At 54.4% G+C, this 25,992-nt stretch overlaps 2 protein-coding genes and 1 long non-coding RNA gene across 9 annotated transcripts in view; 2 read left to right on the top strand and 1 right to left on the bottom strand.

Annotated features, from left to right (window-relative positions):
- Window positions 1–22,077, bottom strand: BRME1 (break repair meiotic recombinase recruitment factor 1). Of its 3 annotated transcripts, none has more exons than XM_037818166.1 (11): window positions 21,754–22,077; window positions 20,824–20,888; window positions 20,290–20,341; window positions 14,348–14,522; window positions 12,755–12,836; window positions 12,416–12,520; window positions 6,207–7,457; window positions 2,819–3,073; window positions 2,575–2,657; window positions 1,091–1,255; window positions 1–570 (listed from the first exon to the last, which is right to left on the bottom strand). In XM_037818166.1, exons 3-11 carry the CDS (start codon window positions 20,318–20,320, stop codon window positions 420–422), a joined length of 2,298 nt encoding a protein of 765 aa, XP_037674094.1. In that variant the 5' UTR covers window positions 20,321–20,341; window positions 20,824–20,888; window positions 21,754–22,077; the 3' UTR covers window positions 1–419. The 3 variants fall into 3 exon arrangements, with proteins under 3 accessions (XP_037674094.1, XP_037674093.1, XP_037674095.1); XM_037818165.1 differs by lacking the exon at window positions 21,754–22,077 and adding an exon at window positions 21,109–21,645 and having other exon boundaries at window positions 1,091–1,183; XM_037818167.1 differs by lacking the exon at window positions 21,754–22,077 and adding an exon at window positions 21,060–21,119.
- LOC119520377 lies at window positions 25–20,286 on the top strand. Its single transcript, XR_005214165.1, has 2 exons — window positions 25–80; window positions 20,183–20,286. It is a non-coding gene; the product is annotated as an uncharacterized LOC119520377 (long non-coding RNA).
- CC2D1A (coiled-coil and C2 domain containing 1A) overlaps window positions 21,348–25,992 on the top strand; it is a 13,934-nt gene continuing 9,289 nt past the window's right edge. For 2 of the 5 annotated variants that reach the window (XM_037818159.1, XM_037818160.1), the window contains exons 1-6: window positions 21,350–21,635; window positions 22,820–22,955; window positions 23,881–23,993; window positions 24,090–24,155; window positions 24,449–24,583; window positions 24,673–24,910. In XM_037818159.1, the coding sequence (XP_037674087.1) occupies window positions 21,576–21,635; window positions 22,820–22,955; window positions 23,881–23,993; window positions 24,090–24,155; window positions 24,449–24,583; window positions 24,673–24,910 (748 nt within the window). In that variant the 5' untranslated portion in view covers window positions 21,350–21,575. Of the gene's footprint in view, window positions 21,636–21,958; window positions 22,013–22,819; window positions 22,956–23,880; window positions 23,994–24,089; window positions 24,156–24,448; window positions 24,584–24,672; window positions 24,911–25,992 lie in introns of all 5 variants that reach the window. The other 3 variants (XM_037818163.1, XM_037818162.1, XM_037818161.1) reach the window with 3 other exon arrangements.

Below are 25,992 nucleotides of genomic sequence, written 5' to 3' on the forward strand. Positions count from 1 at the left end.
ACAAGAGAATCATTTATTCGTGGTCTTCCCAGGGAGGAGAAAATGGAAATCAGAGAGGAGAAAATGGAAATCAGGAGCAGGTACAAATTATGACCAACAAAGGGAACCCTTTTCTCCTCGGGGAAAAAAAGAAATCCAGAACCTTCCATAACCTCAGTTATGGACTGAAATTTGCAAACCAAGGTAAACATCAGGGCAGCGGGGAGTGGGGGCCTCCTGGGCCCGGAGGTGGTGCTGCTCCCTCCTCAGCCCGTGGCCCCCTGGGGCTTCTGGGACCACTTGGAACAGCTGTGGGGGGTGGGGGTGGGGGCAGGGGACATGCTGGAAAGCAGCTGCAGCAGCCCCCACTGCTGAGCCCGCGACCACTGAGAGAGCAGGAACGGGGGGCACCTCCTGTGGCCAGGGGTCTTCTCATGGCCCTACAGGTCCCTCCAGGGTTGCTCTCCCCAGGGGAGCCCTGCAGCCCCCTTCGAGGCGTGGGGCGCGGGGCCTTTCCCCGCCGGCTTTGCCTTCCGGTAGCCGAGGCGCTTGCAGGCCTCCAGGTCCCGGTGGGCCCCCATGATGAGGCGGCTGCGGGGAGCAGGGTGTGAGCTGCCTGGGGCTTGGCCCACGGGAGGCTTCACACACGCTCCCTCGCACACCCACTCGCAGAAGCGTATGCACAGATGCCTGAGTCCATGAACACTTACCCACTTGCACATGCACACGCTCACACAGGCACACCCACCCACAGGCACGCATGCTCACACTCAGGAGTACAAACCCGCCAATGCTCACTCCCATATCCACTCAATGAAATGCACGCACGCCCATGCACTCACGCTCATTTGCACATGCTTACACGGGCACACCCACTCACGTCCACACCTACCCACATGCACATTACAAGGCACGTGTCCACTCACACGCAGGCTTGGACGGTGGGTTAGAGAGGGGGAGCTGCTGGCTCTGACCCTCTTGGGAACTTTGTGACTGCAAAGCACCCCATCCTGCCCCCCAACACCCTGCCTCGGCCCTACCCCCACCCTCTCTGCGCCCCTCGCTCTGCAAGTCTCCCACCCCAGCCCCCAAGTCCCAGAGGAGCCCCTACTTGAGACTGGAGAGCTCCATGACCAGGCCGCACACGATCCCGGTGGCGTCTTCCATCCTGGCGGCCTCGCAGGCTTCAGTGCCCCGGGGGTGCCTGGCAGGAAGGGAAGGAAGACCAGAACAAACTTCCCAGGAGCTTGCCCTGGGCCTCGAGATGGGGTCTCCCCTGAAAATGTTAAATCTGTCCTCCGTTAGGTCCAGTCCACCCAAGCCCCTCCTGGCACCTGGGACCCCATCTCCCCACCCCTCCCCCAGCACACTGAATTCTGGGCACTCCTTGAGCTTGTCAGTGCTCTGGAATGCACTTTCCAAACGTCACCTCCTCTGGGAAGCCTGCCCTGATCACCTTTAAAACGTGAACCCATTCCCTGCCTGCCATCAGACTGTTTATTGGCCTGTCTCTCTCTCGCCCTCTGACTACTGTGAGGCTTTGTCTGTCCCTGTGCTGGGAGCAGTTCCTGGCATGGTGGGTGCAGGGTGGTGGTAGTATCCGCGGAAGGAGCAGCTGTCCTGGGGACCCCCACCAGCTGAGTCTGCTCCCCCAGCCGATCGTGTGGGCAGAGGGCAAGCCGGGTAGGGCCTCCGTGGGGAGCTGCACGTTGCCCTCTGGGCCACAGGTCGGGGCTCTTCCTAAAGCCACCCCCCACCCCCACGCGCGGCAGGCCCTCCTGGCTGTCGTGTGGGAATTCCGGTTCTGCTCCCCCTGCCTCGGTCACCCCAGGGGCCAGCGAGGCCACCAGAGACCCAGGTCTGGCAACTTCTCTCTGCTCCAACAATGGTGGGATCACGCCAACTTCATAAGCTGCCCCTGGTCTGGGGGTGCAGGGAACAAACGCAGCAGGTGCCAGCCACGAGCCTGCGTAAGGGCCAGTGAGGACTCAGCCGGCCTTGCCTGGACCCCACCCCCACGCTTGCTGGGCAGAAAGTTGGTCATAAATAATCCACGAGCTGCTACCTCCGCGGGGGCAGGTTCCTGTGCAAGGTTACAGGAGCGGCCTGTCCCCCAGCTGGGAGGAGCAGGCGAAGGAGGCGAGCACTCCGGAGGACCGGACACTCTGCACCCAGTGGCTGCAGCAGGGACGGGGCGGACAGGAGGGAGGCAGGGGGTGAGGGTGGGGCCGGGCCCAGTCCCCAGATCTCCGGGACCCTTGGTTCTTAGCCCTGCCAGGGTCCCCTGCTCCTCCGTGGACCTTGTCCCCAGAAAAACATACACGTGTCCCAAAACGCACTCACACAAAACGGGGGGCTCCATCCCCGGGGTCCATGGAGTGGGGGGCTGCTTGGGGCAAAGGTGCCAGCCCTTGGCTTGTGGGGGGCTGGGGACATGCATGCGTGGTTCGGACGATGGGGCTCAGCTCTCGAGTGTGATGTGGGAAAGCGAGACCAGGTGAGCGAGAATCAGGACCTGCTCAATGGGTGACCCCCTTGAGGCCACCCTGGTGGGGCTACTGGATGGGGTCCCAAGAGCTGCTCCCACCCACCTACCTCGGCTGGGCCTGGGGGTCTCTGTGGGCCGGTGGGCTGGGGCCAGGCCAGCGGGGGCTGGGTCTGCTCGCCACAGGGCATCGCTGGAAAGAGAGGGAGCAAGAAGACCCGGCCACAGTCATGTGGGGGCTTCCCGACCCCCAGGCCTTGACCGAGGGTGAAGGGCTGAGCTGCTCTCCCACCCTGCATCCACCCTGGGAGCCTCCCCACGCTGCACCCTCAGCCCCTCGGGGTGGCTCTGCACCTCCTGACAGGTGGTGGATGCGAGCACGCCGGACAGTTCCGGGGCCACAGGCCCGAGCTTGGACCCTGACCACTGAGGACGAGGCAGGGGCCTGCCGTGCTGTGCCACAGGTCTCGGGGTCTCCGGAGGGGCACAGGGAAGCCTGCAAGTGGCCGCGGCTGCAGCGTGCTGGGCTGCCAGAGTCGAGGGGACGGCATCGTGGCCCTGGGCCAGATGAACAACACGTTCCGTGTTGGAAAAGATTCCCCAGATATGCTGTAAGGGAAAAGTCATAATTAATAGAGAAGAAAACCCAGATAACCCCGGGAAGCCTAGGTTTCTAAACGTCAGCCGGGGTTTAACTTCCGTGGGGAAGGTCAGGCTTTCTCCCGGGGTGCGGGCAGCCCGCTAGGAGGGGCCGAGGCAGAGCAGCAGGCCCAGGGCCGAGGGGTCCCTTCTGTCCATCTGGGGACCTCGGGAGACATTGTCAGTTGTCACGGCTAGGGTGGGGCGTGTGCTTCCAGCACCCACTGGGCAGAGGCCGGGGTGCTGCTGAACGTCCCTACAGTGCTGAGGACGGCCCCTGCCACTGGGAAGGACCCGGCCCCGTGCCAGCAGAGCCCCAACCCTGCCAGGGCCCGATACCGTGTTCCCATGCACCCGGCCGACCCTTCGATGCAGGTGACTGCGTGCTTTGAGATGCAATTCAATATTTTGTAGCCGCCAGCTCACTGAGCGCCATTCTCTGCCATGAGGGGTATTCTCACATCCAACAGACACAAACGCTACCACCGGGCATCTGTAAATATCTGCACCCGACAAAGGCAGGCCCTGAACTTGAACAGGTGGAGCCACAGCTTTCGATGCCCACCGGGGCAAGGCTCAGAGAAGAGCCCAGGGAGCCTTTCTGATTGTTAAATTGTGGGAAATATATATATATAAGTATAAAACATAAAACTTTCCCATCTTAACCCCTCCCAAGCACACTGTTCAGTGGGATTAATCGCATCCATGATGTTGAGCTATCATCACCACCAATCATTGCCAGAACTTTCCGTCACCCCAAACAGAAACTCTGCACCCATTAAGCATTAACTCAACGTTCTCCTCTCCTTCTCTCCCGTACCCTGTACTCTACTTTCTGTCTCTATGGATTTACTTATTCTAGCTATTTCACGTAACTAGGATCATTTGATATTTGTCCTCTTGTGTCTGGCTTCTTGCATTCACCGCAATGTCTTCAAGGTTCTTCCGTGTAGTTGCATGTATCAGAACGTCATTCTTTTTTATGGCTGAATAATACTCCACTGCACGGAGAGAACATTCCTTGTTCATCTACTCATCCGCTGATGGACACCGGGGCTGCCCCCACCTTCTGGCTATTGTGAACAATGCTATGACTAACACTGGGGTACCGATATCTGTCTGCACCCCTGCTTTCAGCTCTGTAGGGTAGATCCCCAGGAGTGGAATGGTGATTCTATTTAACTTTTTGAGGAACCGAGTACTCAGGCTTTTAAATGCCCCTCATCCAGGAGGCCAGCCTCCAGGAGAGCCCCACGTTCTAAGGGAGCAGCTCCAAGAAGAAATGCAGAACTTTCCCTGTGAGAAGACCCTGGCCTGAAACAGGTCCCATGGCCCACGGCCGACTCGCCAGGTGGCCCCCCCATCTGATGCCCTGTGGAGCGAGGGTAAGGAGAGCATGCCGGCCAGGGCAGGGGGCCTACATGGGAGGTGCTGGCTCCTGACCTCCTGCCAGGGGCCATCAGGCGGTGGCTGGGCCTTCCCACAGGAACCTGCTGGGCCGCTGGGCCGCCCTGACTTGTTCAGAACACCCAGTGTCAAAACAAAACACGCCCAAGCGTTGGTGGTGGCTTTTTCAGCGCCACTGCTCCTCCTCCAGACAGGGAAGGCACGGGCTGCCCGCTGTCTCATCTGCCCGCTGTCCCTGCAGTCTACATTTCTGGACTCTTCCAAGGCGTGGCAACACTGGCAGCCTACACAGAGGTTTGTTTGCTGGCGGGTTGCTGCCTGGACAAATTCGACACCATCTTCCTCGATGCCGCAGATCTCTTCCCCAACTTTCCTCTTGGCCTCTGCTCAAATGGCCAGGGACTAGGAGCAACTTAAATGGCTCCTCTTTAGGACAGGAGTCGGCGTTCTTTAAGGGACGAGAATCTAACCATAAAGTTTCAGGTATAGCTGGCAACCGAAGTCCTACCTCTCCCAGCACGGGGCAACCGCATCCAAACTGCACAGCTGAACTGCACCTGTGACTTGCTTTCAATCACAGCGTCTCATTTGGCAACCGCAGGCTGAAAGACGTGTGGGCACGAGGAGACCCAGGGCTGTGCCCTCCCATGGGGCAGCCGGGACCGCAGGGTAAGGCCAGGTCTGAAAATCACTGCAAACCTGTACACGAGTCCACGGCAGCACCCCGAAGGCAGCCCAAACATGGAAGGAACCCAAATGTCCGTCAGGAGATGAACGGATAAAGAAACTGCCCCTCCATACAGGGGAGCATTATTCGGCCATAAAAAGGACTGAAGTTCCCATACATGCAAAAGCGTGGCTGAGGGAAAGAAGCCAGAGGCAAAGGCCACATACTATACGATTCCATTCACGAAATGTCCAGACTCGGCAAATCCATGGAGACACAAAGCAGATTGGTGGTTGCCAGGGGCTGGAGGGAGAGGAAACTGGGAGGGACTAACAGGTGTGAGGTCTCTTTTTCGGGTGATGAAAGTATTCTGGAGCTACGTAGAGGGGATGGTGGCATGACACTGTAAGTGTATTAACAGCTCCTGAATTGTTCACTTAAAAGTGGTTCGTTTTGTGATGAGAGTTTTACCTCCGTAAAAGAGAAATTGCTGCTTGGAGCAAACACTGTGGATGGTCAAGATGACGCTGGCAATCCCTGAGGAAGGCAACACCTTGCAGACCCACCCCCTCCATGAACCAGCCCTGCCACGTTTCCCTCCAGCTCTTCCTTGCTGGTTGGGGAGTGAAGTCTGCAGGCCGCCCTTCTCCATGCAGCACCTTCGAGAGCCCTGCTGGGCCTGCAGTCAGGGGTGGGTGCAAGCCTGCCAGGCTCCAGGTCGAGTGAGCAGGGCCATCACCGATTCCACCTGGGCTGCAAACAAACGGGTCCCAGGGCTCCTCAGCTCCCACGTGGGACGGGCCCAGCGCAGAAAGGCAGGTGTGCCATTTCCGGAAAGCCACTTACTCAGCACCCACCGAAACGCGAGTGAGAGCTCTCGACGTGTTTGCTGTACACGTGGGGCACCGCACAGCCGTCCTCCTTGCGCTGCGGGGTGGAAGGGCACCTGCCCTGGACGGCCTGGCTGGACCGCGGGGTGGAAGGGCACCGGCCCTGGACGGCCCGGCTGGACCGCGGAGAGCCTCTTACCTGCTCAGGTGGGACCTGGAGGTCGGGGGTGTCCAAGGCGTCCCGGATCTGGCTGTCCGGCAGGAAGTTGAGTTCCACGGCGGAGCAGCCCTCCCAGGAGGCCTGGTCTGCAGGGGTGGGATCGGGCCAAACTGCCAGGCCTGAGTGGGGGTCTGGGCTGCCCTGGAGGGCCCCAGGCTCCCAGGAAGGGCCGTCCCCTGCGCCTCTATGCTCTGGAGGACGAGAGGCCCGGGAGGGCAGGCCGGGACTCTCGAGGGCAAGGTTTTGTTCGTGGCCCCTGCTACCGATCTTGGCTGCCTTTGCACCTGCAGCCTCCGCTGGGGAGGGCCGCGTGTCCCTGTCCCCCAGGCCCTCTCGACTGGGGCCCGGTACTGGTTTCTGATGGACAACGAGACCCGTTTCTGAGGCTTGAGGGCTGGAGTCCACAGCATCCACCACGGGCTCTCGGTTCCCGTGAACTGCAGCCAGGGAGGCCAGGGGGCCTGCTGGGGCATGCCTGGGGGGCTCGTCTTTCTGCTCTGGGTCCCCCTGGCCTCCTGGGGTCTCCCAGGTGAGCGGAGGACGGCTGAGCAGGGCGCCCCCATGGTCCCCATCAGGGGCCTTCCCACCAGGAGAAGCAGACAGCCTGGTCTCGGCCTGCCCGCCTGGCCCAGCCACCTCCGGAGCCCCCTGTCCTGGCTCAGCAGCCTCGGCACTCACAGCAGTGACAACAGGGCCCGGGGAGGAGCGTCTCTGGCTGCTGTGGTAACTCCATTCCACTTCTCCACCAGCCCAGCTGGGTGTCTGCACGTGCTCAGGGGCATCCCGGGCGGCAGGATACAGTCCCTGGGCAGGGGCTGAGGCCAGGGTCCCGGGGATGTCTTCTCCTTCCTCCTGGGGGCCCCCACAGGCCCTGCTGCTCTGCAGGTGCCCTTCCTGGCCACCGTCCCCTGAAGCCAAGCCCCTTTCCATCTCAGGCTGGCTGCTTCCCGAGTCTCCAGCAGTCGCAGGATGGATCAGACGCTCTGACAGATGGTTCTGGCCGTCCCCTAACAAGCCAGAGGGCCCCGGCCCCTGTTCCTGAGGGACGTCAGCAGATGCCACGGGCAGAGCACCCCCCTGGCTGGGCTCAGGCTCTCCTGTGGGGGTCTGGCCACTCTGCTCCAGGCAGGCACCATATCCAGGCTCCCCGGCCTCTGGGATTTCAAGCCCCAGGGACTCGTCCAGCACCTGGCTTCCTGTCTGCAGGGCCCTGGGCTCTGGTGGTATTTCCTGTGGAGAGAAGAAGACTCAGCCTTGGTGCCTTCAATAACCAAGCACCCTTAGGATGCTGCTAGAAGTTTCTGCCCTGGCGCAGTCTCAGGTGCTGAAGCCCACTCATCTCCTGTCACCCTGCACTGAAGCAGTACATGGTAAGGCTGCCAAGCCGAGCCCTGCCCAGGGGCCCCTCCCTCCACCAGCAACCCTGAGCACCGGGAAAGCCAGGGATGTGCAGACCAAGGGGTCTGGGGTGGCATCCAGATCAGCTTCCTGGTTTGGATGGTGTCCTACGGCTGTGTAAGACGTTACTGCTAGAGGAGGTTGGCTGAGGACACCCGGGACCGCGCTGAGCTGTATTAGCAACTTCCTGTGATCTTCAATCATTTCAAGATCAAGACTTATAATGATTTCAAGATTGAAAGTTGCTTTTATTTTTTAAATCAAAGTGTTCCCTAGTGGAGAAGGGAGAGAGCAGCAACTAGAGCAGGGGGAGGGGACGCAGGCTGGATTCGCCCCTCATGGGGGGAGAGGTGGCTCCATCCTTAGTGGCCCCACAGCCCAGACCCCTCCCAACTCCACCTCCAGAGGGGCTGAACTGTGCCCTCCTAAAACATATGCCAATGTCCCGTGACTGTGACCTTATTTGGAAAATGGGGACACTGCAGGTGAGAGTAGTTAGGTTAACACGCGGTGATTCGGGACTGCAGTGGGTTCTTAATGTAATATGACCGGTGTCCTCATGAGGAGGAGAAAAGACACACAGGCAGACGGACATGGAGAGGAGGCCGTGTGACAACAGAGGCTGGGCCTGGGGAGATACGGCTACAAGCCAAGGACAGTCGGCAGCTGCCAGCAGTGGGGGGTGGCAAATGAGCCTCCCTGGAGCCTTCGGGGGGAGCAGAGCCTTGCCTACACCTTGATTTCAGAGTAGGGACAATGAGACAGTAAAGTTCTGTAGTTTGAAGCCCCCTGATCTATGATACTTAATCACGGCAGCCCCAGGAAGCTACGACAGCTGGCTGCACCGCTTCTATGCCCCGAATACTTCCTCGACTCCTGTCTCACTCACAGTAGACCTACCCTGCCCCCGGCTGCCCCCTGGCCTCCGGGGGTCCAGAAGCCCCTGCCTCAGGCCTCTGTATTGAGGAGAACGTTCCTCCTGGCTACTGTGAGGCTCGACAACCCCTCTCTGCAGCGCCCGTCTTGCCCTCTCCCTCGCTGTCACGTTCTCCCCAGCACTTTCCATCCTGTGACCTCAACATGTTCTGGTGCTTGTCCTGTCCCGTCCCCCTGCAGTCGCTGCGCTGTTATCTCTACGAGCACGGAACTGGGATAAGGACGTTCACCAAACCGCATCCCCAAATCCGGAGCAGTGTGGGTCCCAGAAGATGAGCAGTATGTTTTTCTGGATGAACATCTGAACAGATGCACGTGTGTGTGGTGTGTGGTGGTGTATGGGGGGGACACAGGCCTGCAACACTATCAAAAATGTAAACTGCTGATAACGTGACAATGTGGATGAAGCTTGAAGACATCAGGTTGTGTGAAATAAGCATGACACAAAGGGACAGATATTTATGATTCTGTTTATGTGAAATATCTAGAATTAGCAAATTCATAGGGACAGAAAGCAGAGGACAATTTACCAGGGGTCAGGGGAAGGGGAATGGGGAGTGTGCCAGTTTGGATGTATTATGTCCCCTAAAACGCCATTATTTTTGATGCAATTCTGTAGGGTCAGACATATTGGTGTTGATTAGGTTGGAGTCTTTGATTGAGTGTTTCCATGGAGCTGTGACTCAATCAACTGGGTGAGATCTTTGATTGGATAATTTCCATGGAGGTGTTACCCCATCTATTCAGGGTGAGTCTTTATTAAATCACTGGAGCCATATAAAAAGAGTTCATGGACAGAAGGAGCTCAGAGCAACTGAGAGTGACATTTTGAAGAGAAGTTGCAGCTACGAGAGGACAAAATGCCACAAGGGCAACATTTTGGAGAATACCATTTTGAAACACAACCTGGGAGCAAACAGACGCCAGCCACGTGACTGCCGAGCTAACAGAGGTTTTCCGGACACCAATGGCCTTTTTTCAGTGAAGGTACCCTATTGTCGATGCCTTACCTTGGACACTTTACGGCCTTAAGACTGTAATTGTGTAACCAAATAAACCCATTTTTATAAAAGCCAATCCATTTATGGTGTTTTGCAAAACGGCAGCATTAGCTAAGCGGAACAGGGAGTTACTGCTGAATGGGTACACAGTCTGTCTGGGGTGATGGAAAAGTCTCGGGAATGGATGGGGGTGATGGTGGCACAATATTGAGAGCATAATTAGTATCACTGAATTGTATGGAAGATAGCGGTTAAAATGGGAAATTATGTGTTGTATGTGTCATCACAATAAAAATTTTTTACAGTAAAAAAATAAATTGGTTAGAGACAGAAAGTGGATCACAGGGTATCAGAGGCAGGAGGTGGGTTGGGGAATTGGGAGATAATGTTTAATGGGTACAAAGTGTTTGGGGTGATGTTTTGGTAATGGATGATGATGACGGGGGCACAGCATTGTAAAAGCAATGAATGCCACTGAATTGCACAGATGAAAGTGGGTAAATGGGAAATTTTGGGTTGTATATATCTTACCACAATAAAAATTTTTTTTAAAGAGTTGAAAAAAAATTGAAAGTATGCAGCTAAAGTGAAAGAAGCCAGACACAAAAGGCCACATATTTTATGACTCAACTTCCATGAAAGATCCAGAACAGATAAATCTACAGAGACGGAAAGTAGACTGGTTATTTCCAGGGCTGGGGGAGAGGGGAAAAGGGGAGGTATTCCTTAATGTAGACAAACTTTCTGTTTGGAGCCATGAAAAAGTTTTGGCACTGGATGATGGAGAAGGTAGCACAACATTGTGAATGTGATAAATGCCCCCAAACTGTACACTTAGAGATGGTTAAAATGGCAAATTTTATGTTACTGCAAGAATTCTTTTTCTTCAGTTTGTGGCATTTCACACAGGGCAGCTAGTTGAATCCTTATGTCTACAATCCTCTCTCATTCACAAAATCAAGTCATGGCTGGTGAGCAGCAGAGCTGGGGACACCCACTCTGATTCAAAATCCACGCCCCTAACTCCTGCACCAAAGGGCCCCAGAGGAGCTCTGGGATGAAGGAGCCGCGGATAATACGCTCAAGGTCTAGGGACAGCAGTCAGCACCCACCCGGCCCCCACAGCCAGCAGCGGCCCTCGGCCTTCTTTCTGACAGTAGCCAGTGCCTGGTGTGGGGTGAGGAGACGCCTCCTCCAGGAAGACCTCCTGCCCCCATCAGGACCAGGCTTTCCGGGACGGGGTCCGTTCTTCAAGTGTCAGACCACCGTGGGTCCGGTGTGTTCAGCAGGGGAGCTGCTTGCCAGCCAGCCTGCTGAGCCGCCCAAATATCTTTCCACATATCTCCAACTGACAGTGGAACTCACACTCCCCCGGCTGCCCATCTGTATGGTTGTGAGATGTATACAACCCCAAATTTCCCATTTTAACCACTGCCACGCATACGATTTGTTGGAACCATTAAGTGCACAGTTCAGTGGCATTAATTGCATTCACAAGGTTGTGCTCTCGTCACCACCGTTCATTGCCCAAACTCTGTCATCACCACAGACTCTCTGTGCCCATTAAGCAATCAGCTCTCTCTTCCCCACCCACACCCGTGGCAGCCTCTAATTGCCTTTCCGTCTCTATGGATTTGCCTATCCTAGATATTTCCTGTCAGTGGAATCAGGAGGCATTTCCCCTTTTGCGTCCAGCTTCTTTCACTCAATATGATGCCTACAAGGTCCATCCATGTTGTTGCCTTGACCAGAGCGTCATTCCTTTTTATGGCTGAACAACACTTTGCGATACGGAGGGTACACCGTTTGTTTATCCACTCACCCGTGAGGGACCTGTGTTTCCACCTTTTGGCTACTGTGACTAATGCTGCAATTCCCTCCCCGCTTTTAAAATCCAGCTCTGTATTTTGTGATGATCATGGCTTCACGTGCAGTGGTAGGAAGCAACACCGTCTGCCCGGTTTCCCCCTGGTGGCACCTGCAATTCCAGGACACTGGCACACATACAAGCCCCCGGGCTTCCCCAGGTGGCCCCAGTCTGACTTCCGTGCCCGTGCGTTGTGTTCTGTACAATCCCGTCGCCTGGGCGGGTGTGCGATCCCCCCCCAGTCGAGAGGCTGACGGTTCCAGCGCCACCAGGTGCCTCTGTGCTGCAGCTTTATCACCGCCCCCACCCTCCCTGACCCCTGTTCTCCTGCTCTCTAAGTTCACCACTTCAGTAATGTTCCGTGACTGGGATCACGTAAGATGTGACCTTTTGGGGTTGGCTTTTTCCACTCAGCACCTCGCCCTGGGGGTGCTCTGGGCAGCTGGCTCCTTCACACTGCCTGAGCTGAGGTCCACGCAGAGTGTGAACCAGTTTGTTAAGGCATCCACCTCCCAAAGAACAAACACGGCTGCGGTGAACACTCAACACCGCTTTTTTAGGGGTGCATGTTGCCAGCTCCGCCCTGAACTCGAAAGGCAAGGATGAGAGAGAGCACACTGTAAGGCCCTCTCCACCTCCAACTTGCACAAGAGCCCCAAAAAGCAAGGGAGGTTCAGGGATGGAAAGGGGCTGCCTTCTTCAGTTTTACTATTTCCATGTGGCCTGGGAGCAGGTGTGGCTCTGAGGTGGGGGCACAGCTGTCCAGTGCCTCCCCCCAGCCAGCAAGCTCACACCTGATATACGCTCAGGGGACATCTGTAGTGCACTGCACCGAAAATGGGGGGCGGGAGGTGAAAGCTCGTGCCTCCTCATGGCTGAAGAAAGCCAAGGCCGCGCTCAGCTAACATGGGAGCTAGAGAGGCTGCTGCGGCGGAGCCGGGAGTCTCTGTCCACGGGGCTCAGCCAGGCCAGTTTGAGGGCCTTACCGGGTGAAAGGCCCGATTCCCACTGTCCTCTCCCCTCGTCTCTGTTTTTCTCGTCATGATCTTCCTGGGCTTTGCAAACTGGGGGACGAACTTCCCGATTGAATTCTGCAAATGATGTCAAACAAGAACAAGGTGGCAATAGCAAGACTGGGGCAAGGCAGGCTTAGGAGAAAACATATACCAGCTCCTTTCTCCACGGCGCCCAACACGCTACCTGCCTTCCATCCCCACAGCACGTTCTCTCCAGATCTGGAGCTATGTAGACAGTGAATAGACATGCTCTTGAGCTTGAGGGAAGTGGTGGCTTTTACACAGTACTAGGCCACAAAAAGGGCTTACCTGGGAGAGAGGAAACGGGACGGAGTCCTTTTCGGATTGCCCAAGGAGCCCGGGGGGAACTGCGGTATCTTCATCAGGGGAGCTGGGGGAAGAAAGACAAAACGGAGGAGGAGGAACCTGAGGTCCCAGAAGCTGTCACCGCAGCAGTGTCACGACAGAGAATAAAACCCAAAAGAAATGCAGAGTTGAGAGTCTCTGCTTACACAGGCTGGGAACCTGTAGGCTCTGGGGTTGCCATGACCCAGGGGCCACTGAACTGAGTGTTCCTGGCCTTGTGATCTGATCTGCCCTTTAGACCTAAGACTGCAAGGATGTGAAATCAGGCAGAGAGACACACATACACATGAACAGTTCTGTCATTCAGATGCATATACTCTCCCCCCCTTGTTTCTTCCCAGAGAATTTGGTAGTTCAGGCCTCAACATCTCAAGACATTGACTAGAAGGAAACTTTCTTCTCACAACCTGGCTCATGCTTTCTACTTGGCGATGGGGCATGTGTGGTTTAATCCCTGTGCCGGTTTGTATCTATTATGTCCCCCAGAAAAAGCCATATTCTTTAATGCAATCTTGTGGGGGCAGATGTATTAGTGTTGATTAAGTTGGAACCTTTGGATTAGATTGTGTCCATGGAGATATGACCCACCCAACTGTAGGTGATAACTCTGACTGGATAATTTCCATGGAGGTACAGCCCTGCCCATTCAGTGTGGGCCTTGATTATTTCACTGGAGCTCTAAAAAGCTCAGACAGAAGGAGCTCACAGTGAGCTGGAGCTGGGACAGACATTTTGAAGACAGCCATTGGAAGTTGATGCAGACATTTTGGAGAACGGCATTTTGAAACGCAACCTGGGAGCAAGCAGACACCAACCACGTGCCTTCCCAGCTAACAGAGGTTTTCCGGACGCCATTGGCCAACCTTCGGTGAAGGTGCCCAATTGTCTATGCTTTACCTTGGACACTTTATGGCCTTAAGACTGTAACTGTGTAACCAAATAAACCCCCTTTTATAAAAGTCAATCCATTTCTGGTGTTTTGCATTCCGGCAGCATTAGCAAACCGGAACAATCCCACAGTTAGACTAAACCACTCCTGACCTCTTTCTTTTTCTTATGTGCCTCCCTCCTCTGCCCCTGACGTATTGGCTGCAAAAACGAGGGGACCAGGGAAGCCGATGGCTGAGTGCACGGTTGCTGGACACAGGCCGGGGCGGCCCGAACCCCAGCCCAGCCACCCATCCGCTCCGCGGCCTCGGTCAAATCATTTACTCTGTCTAAGCCTCAGGTTCTCATCTGTAAACTGGGAATAAAAACAGTGATTTCACAGGGCCGTGCAGATACAATGAGCCACGGAGTTAAGGTACTTATTCGCCCACTGCCTGGTGCACGCTGATTACTGTTATCTTTTCTTCTGTCTTATTTTACAGACCAATGACTCCTTTGGTCTCTTCTTGATTAAGAAGGAGAAAGAATGCAGAATATAGGATTTGACCAGCAGATGGCTTCACAGGGGCCATCCTGGTCCCCTCCCCGTAGGCCAGTCACCGAATCGAGTCAGCGGGAAGGCTTGCCGGAACGTTCGGAGCCACCTACCTGGAGGCCACCTGTGCGGGGTCCTCCCCACTTGGCTGTGCAGAGGGAGTGGGTCCCGACTTGCCTTCTGTCTCTTCAGGCCGCAAACGCTCTAGCTCAGAACTCTGGGGGACCCCGCTGGTGTTTTCTTGCCTGGAATTCTTTGGGGGTTTCGGAGGATGGAGTCCTTCTCCTCCTGGTTAGAGATAAAGAAAGAAGCAGGGGTGGTGGGTGCCGGGAGCGTGAGCTGCTGTGACTGATCCCCAAACCTCCAAACGCAGCTGGTCCACAGCCATGAGGTGGACAGAACTGTCCCAAGAGCAGGAGACCCCCACCCCACCCCGACATCTAAGACACGAGACGGACCGAACTGTTGCTCAGGAAGTGAGACTTACGACCCCATGCGGTGTCTCAGTTTGCCAGAGCTGCTGTAACTAACATTGCAGACTGCTCGGCTGCAACGACAGGCATTTGTTTCACAGTCCTGAAGGCCCGAAGTCCAAAACCAAGGTGGTGACAGGATCATGCTTTCTCTGAAGTCTGGGGCGTCCTGGTGGTGGCCTGCCAGCATCCACAACTCCGTTTCTGCCTCTCTCACCATCTGTCTCCTACGCACTGAGTCCCAAGTTCTACTGTGTCTATGGACACCGGTCATACTGGATTCAGGCCCGCCCTGATCTAACTGGGTCTCATCTTAACCAATAATGCCTCTAAAGATCCTATAAACTAATGGGTTCACGTCCACAGGACCAGGGGTTGGGGCTTGAACATGTCTCTCATGATTCGTGGGCACAGGATTCAGTCCATAGCAGTCCACGCTTCGGATCCCCAAAAAAGACACGTTCTTCCCACATGCAAAATACATCCACCCCAGGTTGATATCCCAAAAGACTTAAGCCATTTCATTAAAGGCTCTTAAGACCAAAATTTCAGCTAAATCAATTATGGGTATGGTCCAATCCGGGGCACAATTCCTCTGTGTCCAGTGCTTCCGAGATACAAGGGTGGGACGGGCATAGGACAGACATTCCCATCCCAGAAGGAAGAAACTGGAAAGAAAAACAGGGGTCAGGGGTCCCAAGCAAGTCTGAAACCCAGCAGGGAGAAATTCCATTTAAATTTAAGACCCGAGGGTCCTCTGTGGCTCCCTGCTTTCTCGTGGCTGCCCTAATGACATACCACGGACTGGGCAGCTTTAAACCACAGAAGGCTATTGTCTTATGGTTTTGGAGGCCAGATGTCCAAAATCAAAGTGTGGGCAGGGCCCTGCTCCCTCTAGAATCTGTAGGGTTCTGGGGATGCTTGACGGAAATCCACGGAGTTCTTTGGCCTGCGGCATAACTTCATTCCTATCTCCCTCACCTGGCCATCTTTCTTTTTCCTACTGTGTCCAAATTTCCCGTTCTTATGAGGACACCAGTCATACTGGGTTTGGATCCACCCTAATGCAGTTTAGCTTCATCTGCACTAAGAATATTTTCAAAGATCCCATTTCCAAATAGGGTGACATCCACGGGATCAGGGGTTGGGACCAGAATACGTCTTTTTGGGAGACGCAATTCCATCCACCTCTTGAAGCAAATCCGTTTGAACGAGTGCCTCCGACACTAGCTGCTAGTTTCGCCTCAGTTTTAACTTAGTTATTTGTGCTTTGCCAGGGCATGGTAACTTTCCTCTCATTTTTTCTAATTCTATCAGTTATGGTTTACATGTTCCCAAGTGGAATTTTATCTCATTGCCGTGTATCCAATGAGTTCTGAGAGGAGTATTTTCTCCCCTACCACCCCGTACCAGTTTGTATATATTATGTCCCCCAGAAAAAGCCATGTTCTTTGATGCAATCTTGTGGTGGCAGACTTACTAGTGTTGATTTGGTTGGAAGCTTTGGATTAGGTTGTTTCCATGGAGATGTGACCCCCCCAACTGTGGGTGACAACTCTGATTAGATAAATTCCATGGAGGTGTGGCCCCGCCTACTCAGCGTGGGCCTTGATTAGTTTACTGGAGCCCTATATAAGAGCTCAGACAGAAGGAGATTGCTGCTGCAACTTACAGAGACATTTTGAAGACAGCAGTTGAAAACAGTTTTGCTGATGCTTTGGCGGTACTAACCCAGAGCTTGCCCTGAGAAGCTGCAGCTTAGAGACGTGTTGGAGAAGGCCATTTTGAAACACAACCTGGGAGCAAGTAGACGCCAGCCACGTGCCTTCCCAGCTAACAGAGGTTTTCTGGATGCCATTGGCCATCCTCCAGTGAAGGTACCTGATTATTGACACCTTACCTTGGACACTTTATGGCCTTAAAACTGTAACCGTGTAAACAACTAAGCCCCCTTTTATAAAAGCCAATCCATTTCTGGTGTTTTGCATTCTGGCAGCATTAGCAAACCAGAACACACCCCAAGTAGACCATGAGGGGCTCTCGAGGGCAGGAACTGGGTCTAAGCCTGCTGGGTCCTTTATCTCACTCTCCCTCTGATTCTCTCCACCACGCACCTCCCCGAGTGCTGAACCCCAAGAAAAGTTCCTGCAAATGTTTCTTACACAAACACATTCCCACCTTGTGGTTTGCCAGAAAGGACAAACTATAGCAGCTTCGTCTATTTGGCTTCTTAAACTTTATGAACACTAGCTCTCTTTGCTGAGCCAGTGGACATTTGTACCAGATTAAAAGGAAAAATATCAACAAATGTGAAGAGCTCCCATTTCCTTCCTGTGATCCGTCCCCACAGGACTAGTTTAAGACAAAGTGCATTTTCAAGGCAGAACCTTGGGTTCAACACTAAAGTCCAAGGACAGCGGGACGGAGAGGGCCTCTTTCACCTTCTGCCAGAATTTTCTTCATCTTTTCCCTATCCCTTCCAGGACACACAGAAACAGCTGTCGCGGGCCAGCCCAGGCGTCCACTGAGCTGGGGAGCCCACTGCCAAGAGAGGCCCCAAATGACCTGCCTGGGTGGGCCTGCTGCCTTCAGCCTCCCCCTCCAGGGTCAGAGAAATCCCTGAGCCTCTGAGCAGCCTGTTGCTCATTTGTTTGCATAAACCGTTTTCAATATGTTGGTAATTTCTTTTCTGCACCACAACTCGAGAAAAACGAGCTCCCCTCCTAAATTCATTAGCCACTAGGTACAGGAGCATTTCTCAATTTTTAAGACATTCAAGTTGCCTTACAAAAGGACAGGGAAATGGAACCTATGTCACATTGTTTATTGTTGTTTTTTCCTAAAGAAGAAATTCTATATATGTAGCGACAAGGAAAGACAGTCACAATAGGCTGTGTCATGCGAAAACCTGAAGCTGCTGATCAGTTTGCATGATGATTCTATTTTCCATTTACAAACACTCTAAACTTCTGCAGATACAAAGAAAAATCCTGGAAGAAGTAATGTACTGAGGTTATTTTATTTTTCTTTTTTAAAAGACTTCTTATTTAGTAAGCTATATACAACTCAAAATTTCCCGTTTTAACCACTTTCAAGAGTACTAGTCAGTGGTACTAATTACATTCACAATATTGTACCACCTTCACCAACATCCACTACCCAAACTTTTTCATCACCTTTATGTGTGTGTGTGTGTACTGTGCCAGACATTGTCATTAGGGGAAGTTGGGGGAAAAGTAGACAAAACTCTCTGACCTCTTTTTGCAATTTTTCTGTAAGTCCAAAATTATTTTAAAATAAAAAGTTTTTTAAAAGTCTGAATTAGAACCCTCAAACATGGTAGGTGGGACTGTAAAATGGTGTAACCGTGGTGCAAAACAGTTTGGCAGTTCCTGAAAAAGTTAAACAGATAACCTTGGAATCCCACTGTCAGGTGTATACCCCAAAGGACTTAAAGGATTGAAAGCAGGAACCCAGACAGATATTTGCACACTTATCCTCCTATCGGCATTATTCACAGTAGCCAAGAGATGGAAGCAACCCAAGTGGCCACTGACAAATCCACAAAATGTGGTATATTCGTACCACGGACTATTATTCAGCCATAAAAAAGAATGAAGCTATGACACATGCTACAACACGGATGACCCTGGAAGGCATCATGTTGAGTGAAATAAGCCAGATACAAAAGGACAAAGAATGTATGACTCCACTTGTATGAAATATCTAGAAAATGCAAATTCGTAGCAACGGAAAGGATATTAGAAGTCACCAGGGCCTGGGGGTGGGGTGGGTAAGGAAACAGCATGTTATTGCTTAATGAGTGAGGAGTTTCTGTTTGGGGTGATGAAAAACTTTGGGACATACACGGTAGTGATGGTTGCACAACACTGTGAATGTAGTTAACGCCACCGAACTGTACAATCAAAAATGATTTCTAAAATGGCAAATTTTATGTTATATCTATTTTGCCACAGTAAGAAAACAGTCGAGCAGGACAAACACACCAATAGCACATATTTAGGTATCACCTGTGATATGTTGTCAGTGCTTTACAAACCCGTACCCATTTAATCAATATGACAGCTCTATAGCAGGGTTTCTGAGCCCTGACGCTCTTGACATCTGCAACCAGATCATTCTTTCGGGTGGGGGCCCCTGCCCAGTTGCAACAACCAAAAATGTCTCCAGACGTTGCTGCTTGTCCTCTGGGGGGCAGAACTTCCCCGATGGAGAATCACTGCTGCCACCAATTGCTACAGCCATGGGCGATGGGATATGCAGTTTTGTTTTTTTTTTTTTTTTAAGCAATCTGTCTCTGCACTGGAACTGGAGTGGGGATGAGGTTAGATGTGGGGCCAATCAGCCTGGCAGCAGCAAGAATGCTGCAGGTAACGCAGGATATGACTCCAGGGGATGAATCTGGACCGGGCATCATGGGATTGAGAACATCTTCCTGACCAAAAGGGGGATGTGAAATGAAACAAAATAAAGTTTCAGTGGCTGAGAGATTCCAAATGGAGTCGAGAGTTCACTCTGGTGGACATTCTTATGCACTATATATGTAACATTTTCCAGGTTTTAATGCACTGGAATAGCTAGAAGTCAATACCTGAAACTATCAAACTACAACCCAGTAGCCTTGACTCTTGAAGACAATTGCATAACAATGTAGATTATAAGGGGTGACAGTGTGATTGTGAAAGCCTTGTGGATCACACTCCCTTTATCCAGTGTATGGATGGATGAGTAGAAAAATGGGGACAAAAACTAAATGAAAAATAGGGTGGGATGGGGGATGATTTGGGTGTTCTTTTTTACTTTTATATCTTATTCTTATTCTGCTTCTTTCTGATGTAAGGAAAATGTTCAAAAATAGATTGGGGTGATGAATGCATGACTATATGATGGTACTGTGAACAGGTGATTGTACACCATGGATGACTGTATGGTATGTGAATATATCTCAATAAAACTGAATTTAATTAAAAAAAATGCTGCAGAAGCAACTAGTAAAGTCTAAGTCCTTGGAGATAGGACTTTCTTCTGCTCTAGGGAAGAGGTAGGTGCTCTTACTATCCTCAGTTTACAGAAAGGGAAACCAAGGCAAGAGGAACTCATTTGCCATCACAAAACAAGTAAGAGAGCCAGTGCCATCACAAAACAAGTAAGAGAGCCAGGATTATGACCTGCTGTGTATGGTTCCCAAATGAAGCAACTGGCCACACACCAGATTTGCTGGGAGAAGCCTATCAAGCTCTCTTTCGGGGGGGGGGGGGGTTGTCATCTCTGGCACTGGGCTTCCAAGCAGGCTGTACCCCCATCCCAAAGCCTGGGTGCCTCCCCTATGTGGTGGGACCCCACCAGAGGTAGCCTGAGACTCCGAAAAGCTTTCATATTTCACTTCATGTGCTTCTTCATAATTTACATTTTTCCTATTAGCATGGGCTAAATCTTTTTTTTTTTTTTTTCCAGGAACCTGGTGTGGTCACATCCTCACATTCGCATTTCTGCAATATATAAGCCCATGTCCCCACTCTAGGCAGAAGCAGCAATAAAGCAGTGTCAACCTGGACAAATACCTGAGCTCCGAAGCTTCTTCCTCTTGCTCATTTCAGCCCTCCCTTGAAAAATCTGAAAACAACAAGCAAAAGCCCCCCATTATTACGAGCAGACCCCATCTGAGCCCAGTGGCCCAGGCAGCCGGCAGAGACCACCCCCGAGGGGTCCACTGGGCCCCAGAACGACATGGGGGGAGTCACAGTCTGCGTCTGTGGCGCCAGCTTTGCCACCTTAGCCAGGTGAAAGCTCAGACCTCCACCACCCTGCAGAGCGGGATTGCCCAGCTTGTGCCCAATGACCAGGACGGGTCTGGGATGCATGTGGGGGACATGGGGGCTCCTCTGTGGGAAACCCTGCTCTAGTCCCGGAGCCCACCCTCCCAGCTGGGGCATCCGGGGCCATCCCGGGGGCCACCGGGGGTCCCTTTGCATGGACACGTGGGACTTCTGAGGGGGCCCTTGGATGTCTTCAGGGAACGCTTGGGCCCTTGCCGAGGCAGGCCTGGCCCACAGGCCGATTTCTTCCAGCCCTGAGACAGGTGAGCCGCCACCCACCTGGGCCAGACACACTGTGGAGGTCGCTCTGTCCTTGCCGGCAACCAGCGCTCCCTGGATCTGTTCTGGGGTCAGATCAGTCAAGTTATGTGCATTAAATTATTTTTAGAAAATAAAAGGCAACATTGGCCCTCGTGGGGAGTGAAGGAGGCGGAGGTCGAGCGCCGACGGCACGGGAGGGCTGAAGCCCGGGCGCTGTGGATCCCCCGGCTTTCGGCCTCCAAGCCCACACTCACCCTCCCCCGGACCCCGAAACGTGAGGATTCGCCAAGCCGGGCCACCCACGTGAGGCCGGAGCCGGCGGGCGGCCGAGGAAAGCCGGGAACCACGCGGCCGCCACCGCCCCTGACACCCGCGCGCGCTCCGCCTCTTTCCCGCGCAGCGCCGGGGCGGCAGTGCGCAGGCGCGACGCGGACCCGGCTGCCTGTCGCCCCGCCTCTTTTCCCGCGCGGCCCGCCGCTCCTCCCACTTCCCCCACCCTGCGCATGCGCTCCGCGCGCTGCCCGCCGGGAGTTGTAGTTCGGCGAGGCGGGCCCGGTTAGTCTAGTAGCCGCGCTCTGGTGAGGCGGCGGCGCCCGAGGGCCGAGGCGGAAGTGGGGCGGCCACCCCGGGAGGCGAGGGCGGCGGTCGCGGGGCGCTGAGCGAGGGACGCGGGGCTCCGAGAAGGGCGCGTGCGCGGGGACAGGCCCCGGGGGAGGCGGCAGGGCAAGGCCGGGAGCCGGGGCCGGTGGTCTGGGGACCCAACCTGGAAGATGCACAAGAGGAAGGGACCCCCGGCCCCCCCGGGCCGAGGCGCCGCCGCCGCCCGCCAGGTGAGTTAGCGCCCCTCGGTCCCGCCCGGGGGAACCTTCCCTACCCCAGTCACCCGCTGGGGGAGGGCCCCACCCACCAGGGGCGCCCGATCCCCGCCCCCCAGGTGAGACCCGGCACCTGCTGTCCCCCTAGGGGAGGCCCGACAACCCCTCGTCCGGCAAAGCGCGGCCTTTTGGGGCCCGGCGCCCCAGCTCCTGCCGCCCTGTTCCCGGCTCGGGGCCACCTGTTGCCTCAGTAGCTCCAGCCCTGAGCGGGCAGGCCTGGAATCCCCGCCGGCCTAAGCGCTGATCAAACCCTCTCATCAGTTGTGATCTCTGATCAGGTGACAACGTGGAGACGAAGACGCTGAGGCCCACAGTGAAGACACCTGCCCAAGGTCATAGGAATTAACAGCTTGGGCAGAAATGCAAAGGGCAGGCTGCTTCCTGGAGCTCCCAGGGCTGTGGCTGAACCCGGGTCCTATCCTCCAGCTCCTCCACCCTCTGCAAGGGGGCGTTTGGCCTTTCTCGGCTTGGATGGAGGGAACCCAGGGCACCGCTCAGTGCCAAGGCCTAAAATTTCCCTCCCGGCACCTGCAAACTGGACCCTTGACTTCACAGCTCAGTGCCTCAGTTTCCCCATCTGTAAAAGGGAGGTCCTAAGCATCCTTAGTCAAATGAAGATTCCTTAGGATAACTTCCGGAAAGCACTAGAACATAGCGCTCAATAAAGTTATCGCCATCATCATTATTCAGTGGCGCCTTATGTCATTGCTGATTATCAGCCATTTTTGACTGACAGAGAAAGGACAGGTTCATCTAGCTCTCTCTGATATTATCACGTCACGACTTGTTATTGATCAGGACAGGAAGACGGATTTGTTCCCAGCGCAGTCCCTGTGTTTAACCTCCACACTATCCCGAAGGCTTCTAATTGCTGTTGATCTCTCAGACCCCCCAGCACGGCCCCCTCTGCTGGAGATTCTGGAAGGAAAAGGCCCCTGGCGTGCCGAGCGGCTCTGCTCTGGGCAGCGTGTGGGGCCTGCTGGTCCAGCGATCTTGGCTAGCAGCATGTCACGGGCACCGGCTTTCCCGGAGGGGCCCCTGGTTCCCTTCTTTCTGCCAGGACCGGGAGCTCGTCCTGGCTTCCTCTGGCTAGCTGGGGTCCTTCCCAAGGTCTGACGGGGCCCTCGCTGTTCCCACAGCTGGGCCTGCTGGTCGACTTCTCCCCGGATGGCCTGATGATTCCAGAAGATGGAGTTAATGATAAGGAACTGGAGGCCGAGTTCTTGGCCTTGGTGGGGGGCCAGCCCCCGGCCCTGGAGAAGCTCAAGGGCAAAGGTGAGTGCTGGCATGCGTGCACGCACACAAACACACACGCCCCAAACATTTTCTAAGCGCCTGCCATGTGCTTGAGTTGGAGACGGGTGCCGGGGAGATGGGGTAAGGAAATCAAAGAAGGCCTCTGCCCTCCTGGAGCCCATGGCCGAGGTTAACGTAGCAACTCAGGACCCAGACTGAGGGTTCAAATCCCAGCTCTGCTACTTACTGGCTGTGTGACCTGATGAGTCCCATCATCTGTGAGAGCCTCGGTTTTGCGCTCTGTAAAATGGGGATATGACCACACGTAGCTCACAAGTGTTGGGAAAGTATTTCATATGGGGCCTGGCACGTAGAAAGTTAACATGGTCGTCAGTCTGAACCTCCACCCACCATTGGTGATCGGGGCTGGAGTTGGGGAGAACGGGGAATGAGCGAGACCTCTGAGTCATGGCCAGATTCCCAGGGAGACACCCACAATGGGGAGGGCCAGGAAGGGTCATGGCAGGTGCAGAGGCCGGTGTCGGGGTTCAGAGGACACTGCCACGATCGATTGCGGCTGGAGCCCCAAAGATAAACAGAGCCTTTAAACTTCTTCTCTAATGCTGACAACATGCTGACAATATTGCCATGCTCTGTCCTAAGAGCTTTATTTGCTTTTAGTCCCCAAAGCATACCTAGGAGGGAAGGATGGTTGCTATCCCATCTAAAGGAGGGGGAGACTGAGGCCCAGAGAGGTGAAGCCACTTGCCCAAGCTCACACAGCCAGAACCCTGCCGAGCAGGTTTTGCAGTCAAGTCACGTGGCCCCCAAACTGAGGTTTTATGAGTAAGAAATGAGGCCAGGGAGGTTGACAGGGGGCCGTGCTGTCCCCACTGCCCACTGCCCCATGCTGCGGGGTTCCGGAAGGATCCTGGGTCCCGCCTTGGCCTCCCCCTGCCACCAGGGCCGCTACCCATGGAAACCATCGAGAAAATGGCTGGCCTGTGCATGCGTGACCTGGACGAGGAGGAGGAAGGGATGGACGAGGATGACGTGGAGGCTGACGACGAGCTGCTGGTGAGGGGTCCGGGGCTGATTGCGGTGGGTGGGGGCTCCTTCTTCCTGTGGCCCCCACCCCAGCACGTCCTCTCCACCGGCCCTGTGTCCCTCCAGGCGGAGCTCAACGAGGTCCTTGGAGAAGATCAGAAGGCTCTGGAACCCCAGCCCTCTTCAGCCCAGGTACCTGCCCGATGACCCTGCTCCCCTGAACCAGAATCCCACGGACAGCCTGAGGTTCGAGGCCCACCCTTGTCCCCCTACCCTGGTCGTGGGACTTCGGATGCTTCCGAGCCTCAGTTCCCTCTGCCAGGAAATGGGGTGGTGATTTCTCCACTGTTGGGGTAGGGGAGGTGGCACAGGAACCAAAACCCTGCCCGGGCATCGGACTCGCCACAAGGGCACAGCTCCTGGCGCAGGGATGGACCTCCCAGAGTGGGGTCCCCATCCCAGCCTGGACCCCTTCCCTTCTGCAGCCGAAGCCCTCGGCTCCCCACCCAGGGGTGGAAGCCACCCTGCAGGAAAGGCTGGCCCTCTACCAGACCGCGACGGAAAGTGCTAAGCAAGCGGGGGACAGCGCGAAGATGCGGCGCTACGACCGGGGCCTCAAGGTGAGCAGGCGGGGGGGTGGGTGCCGGGGACCCCCTGAGTGCACCCCAGCTCCGGCTTCTCCGAAACCCATGCTCACGTCTCCCCCCAGACCCTTGAAAACCTGCTGGCCTCCGTCCAGAGGGGCAGCACCATCGACGAAGCGGACATCCCGCCGCCCGTGGCCGTGGGGAAGGGTCCGACAGCCGTGCCGGGCTGCACCCCCGCACCCACCCAGCCAGCCCCCACCAAACCACCGAGCCCGGAGCTCAGGGTGACCGCGGAGAGAACCCCTCCCACAGCCCCGGCTTCATTCCCAGGAGGCTTGGCTAAACCCCAGCTGCCCCCAGGTAGGTCTGGGGCATGGCTGACAGCAGACCTGGGTAGGGTGATAAGCTGGTTTGCACCCCCATGGGCAGACGGGCCACAGATGGAACACGGGATGTTGTCAACACAGACACCCCCTGGAGGGGTCTTCAGGCCCCCGAAGTTGAAGACTTTCCAAGGGGCACTCAGACACATAGAGAGTTTTGTGTGTTTTTTTAACTACTTATTTGGAAATAATTTCAAGCTTACAGGATGATGGGAAAATAACAAAACCTATACAGAGAACTCCAACCTACCCCCTACCCAGATCCACCAACTTTTAACATTTTGCTACATTTGTCATATCATTTTATCCATCCAGCCATTCAACTATCCATCTCTCTCTCTTCCTCTCTGTCTCTCTCTCTCTCTCTCTCTCTCTCTCTCTCTCTCTCTCTCTCTCTCTCTGTCTAGTCCTCTATTTCCTAAACCTTTGAGTGTAGATTGTACATGTCATGTTCCTTGGACCAAGGAGATTCACTTATGGAATTATCAAGTGCAGTTATCAACTTCAAGAAATTTAACGTTGATACAAAGTTTACAATCCATACACCAATTTTCTCCTATGTTCCAATAATGTCCTTTCACACAGACTTTTAAATGAATTCCCAAGCCCTCAGCATCTCTGTCTTCTCCTCTAAAACTCAGCTGCTGGAGAACATACTTCCCAAGAGGTTTTCCTTCCCATCCACCACCTCCCATTTTAGGAAAGGAAGGTCCATCTCCCCCCTTCTGGAATCACCCCCCAGGTAGTCAAAAGTGAGCCTGGGTCACCAAATCCTCCTCCAACCAGGCTGGTTTCTGAGCCATTGTTTTTGGCAAAGTTCAAGGAGTCCTCTCGGAATTGTCCCCTGAAATGCTCTGCTGAAATCACCCCAAATTTTTCACGATGGGGTTTTTGGCATATCGTTTTGGCAGGAGTTCAAAGAATCACGTGATGTGATAACAAGAGTCCATTTAGTTCCGTCCACTTGTCTGTGTGAACTGGGTTTCTCAGTTCTTTCAAAAAAAACCAAAGGAAAATGGGGAAAGAATGAATGAGAAAATGTGGATTAATTGGTAGGGA

The sequence above is a fragment of the Choloepus didactylus genome, chromosome 25 (genome assembly GCF_015220235.1).
Source record: "Choloepus didactylus isolate mChoDid1 chromosome 25, mChoDid1.pri, whole genome shotgun sequence".
Taxonomy (NCBI): Eukaryota; Metazoa; Chordata; class Mammalia; order Pilosa; family Megalonychidae; genus Choloepus; species Choloepus didactylus.

Coding starts and splice junctions, on each gene's coding strand:
- BRME1 (XM_037818165.1), bottom strand. CDS start 21,310: ATGCGCAGGGTGGGGGAAGTGGGAGGAGCGGCGGGCCGCGCGGGAAAA. Junction 20,889..21,108: donor CCCGCCGGCTCCGGCCTCAC/GTGGGTGGCCCG, acceptor ATCTGACCCCAG/AACAGATCCAGGGAGCGCTG. Junction 2,658..2,818: donor CATCCACCACCTGTCAGGAG/GTGCAGAGCCAC, acceptor CTCTCTTTCCAG/CGATGCCCTGTGGCGAGCAG.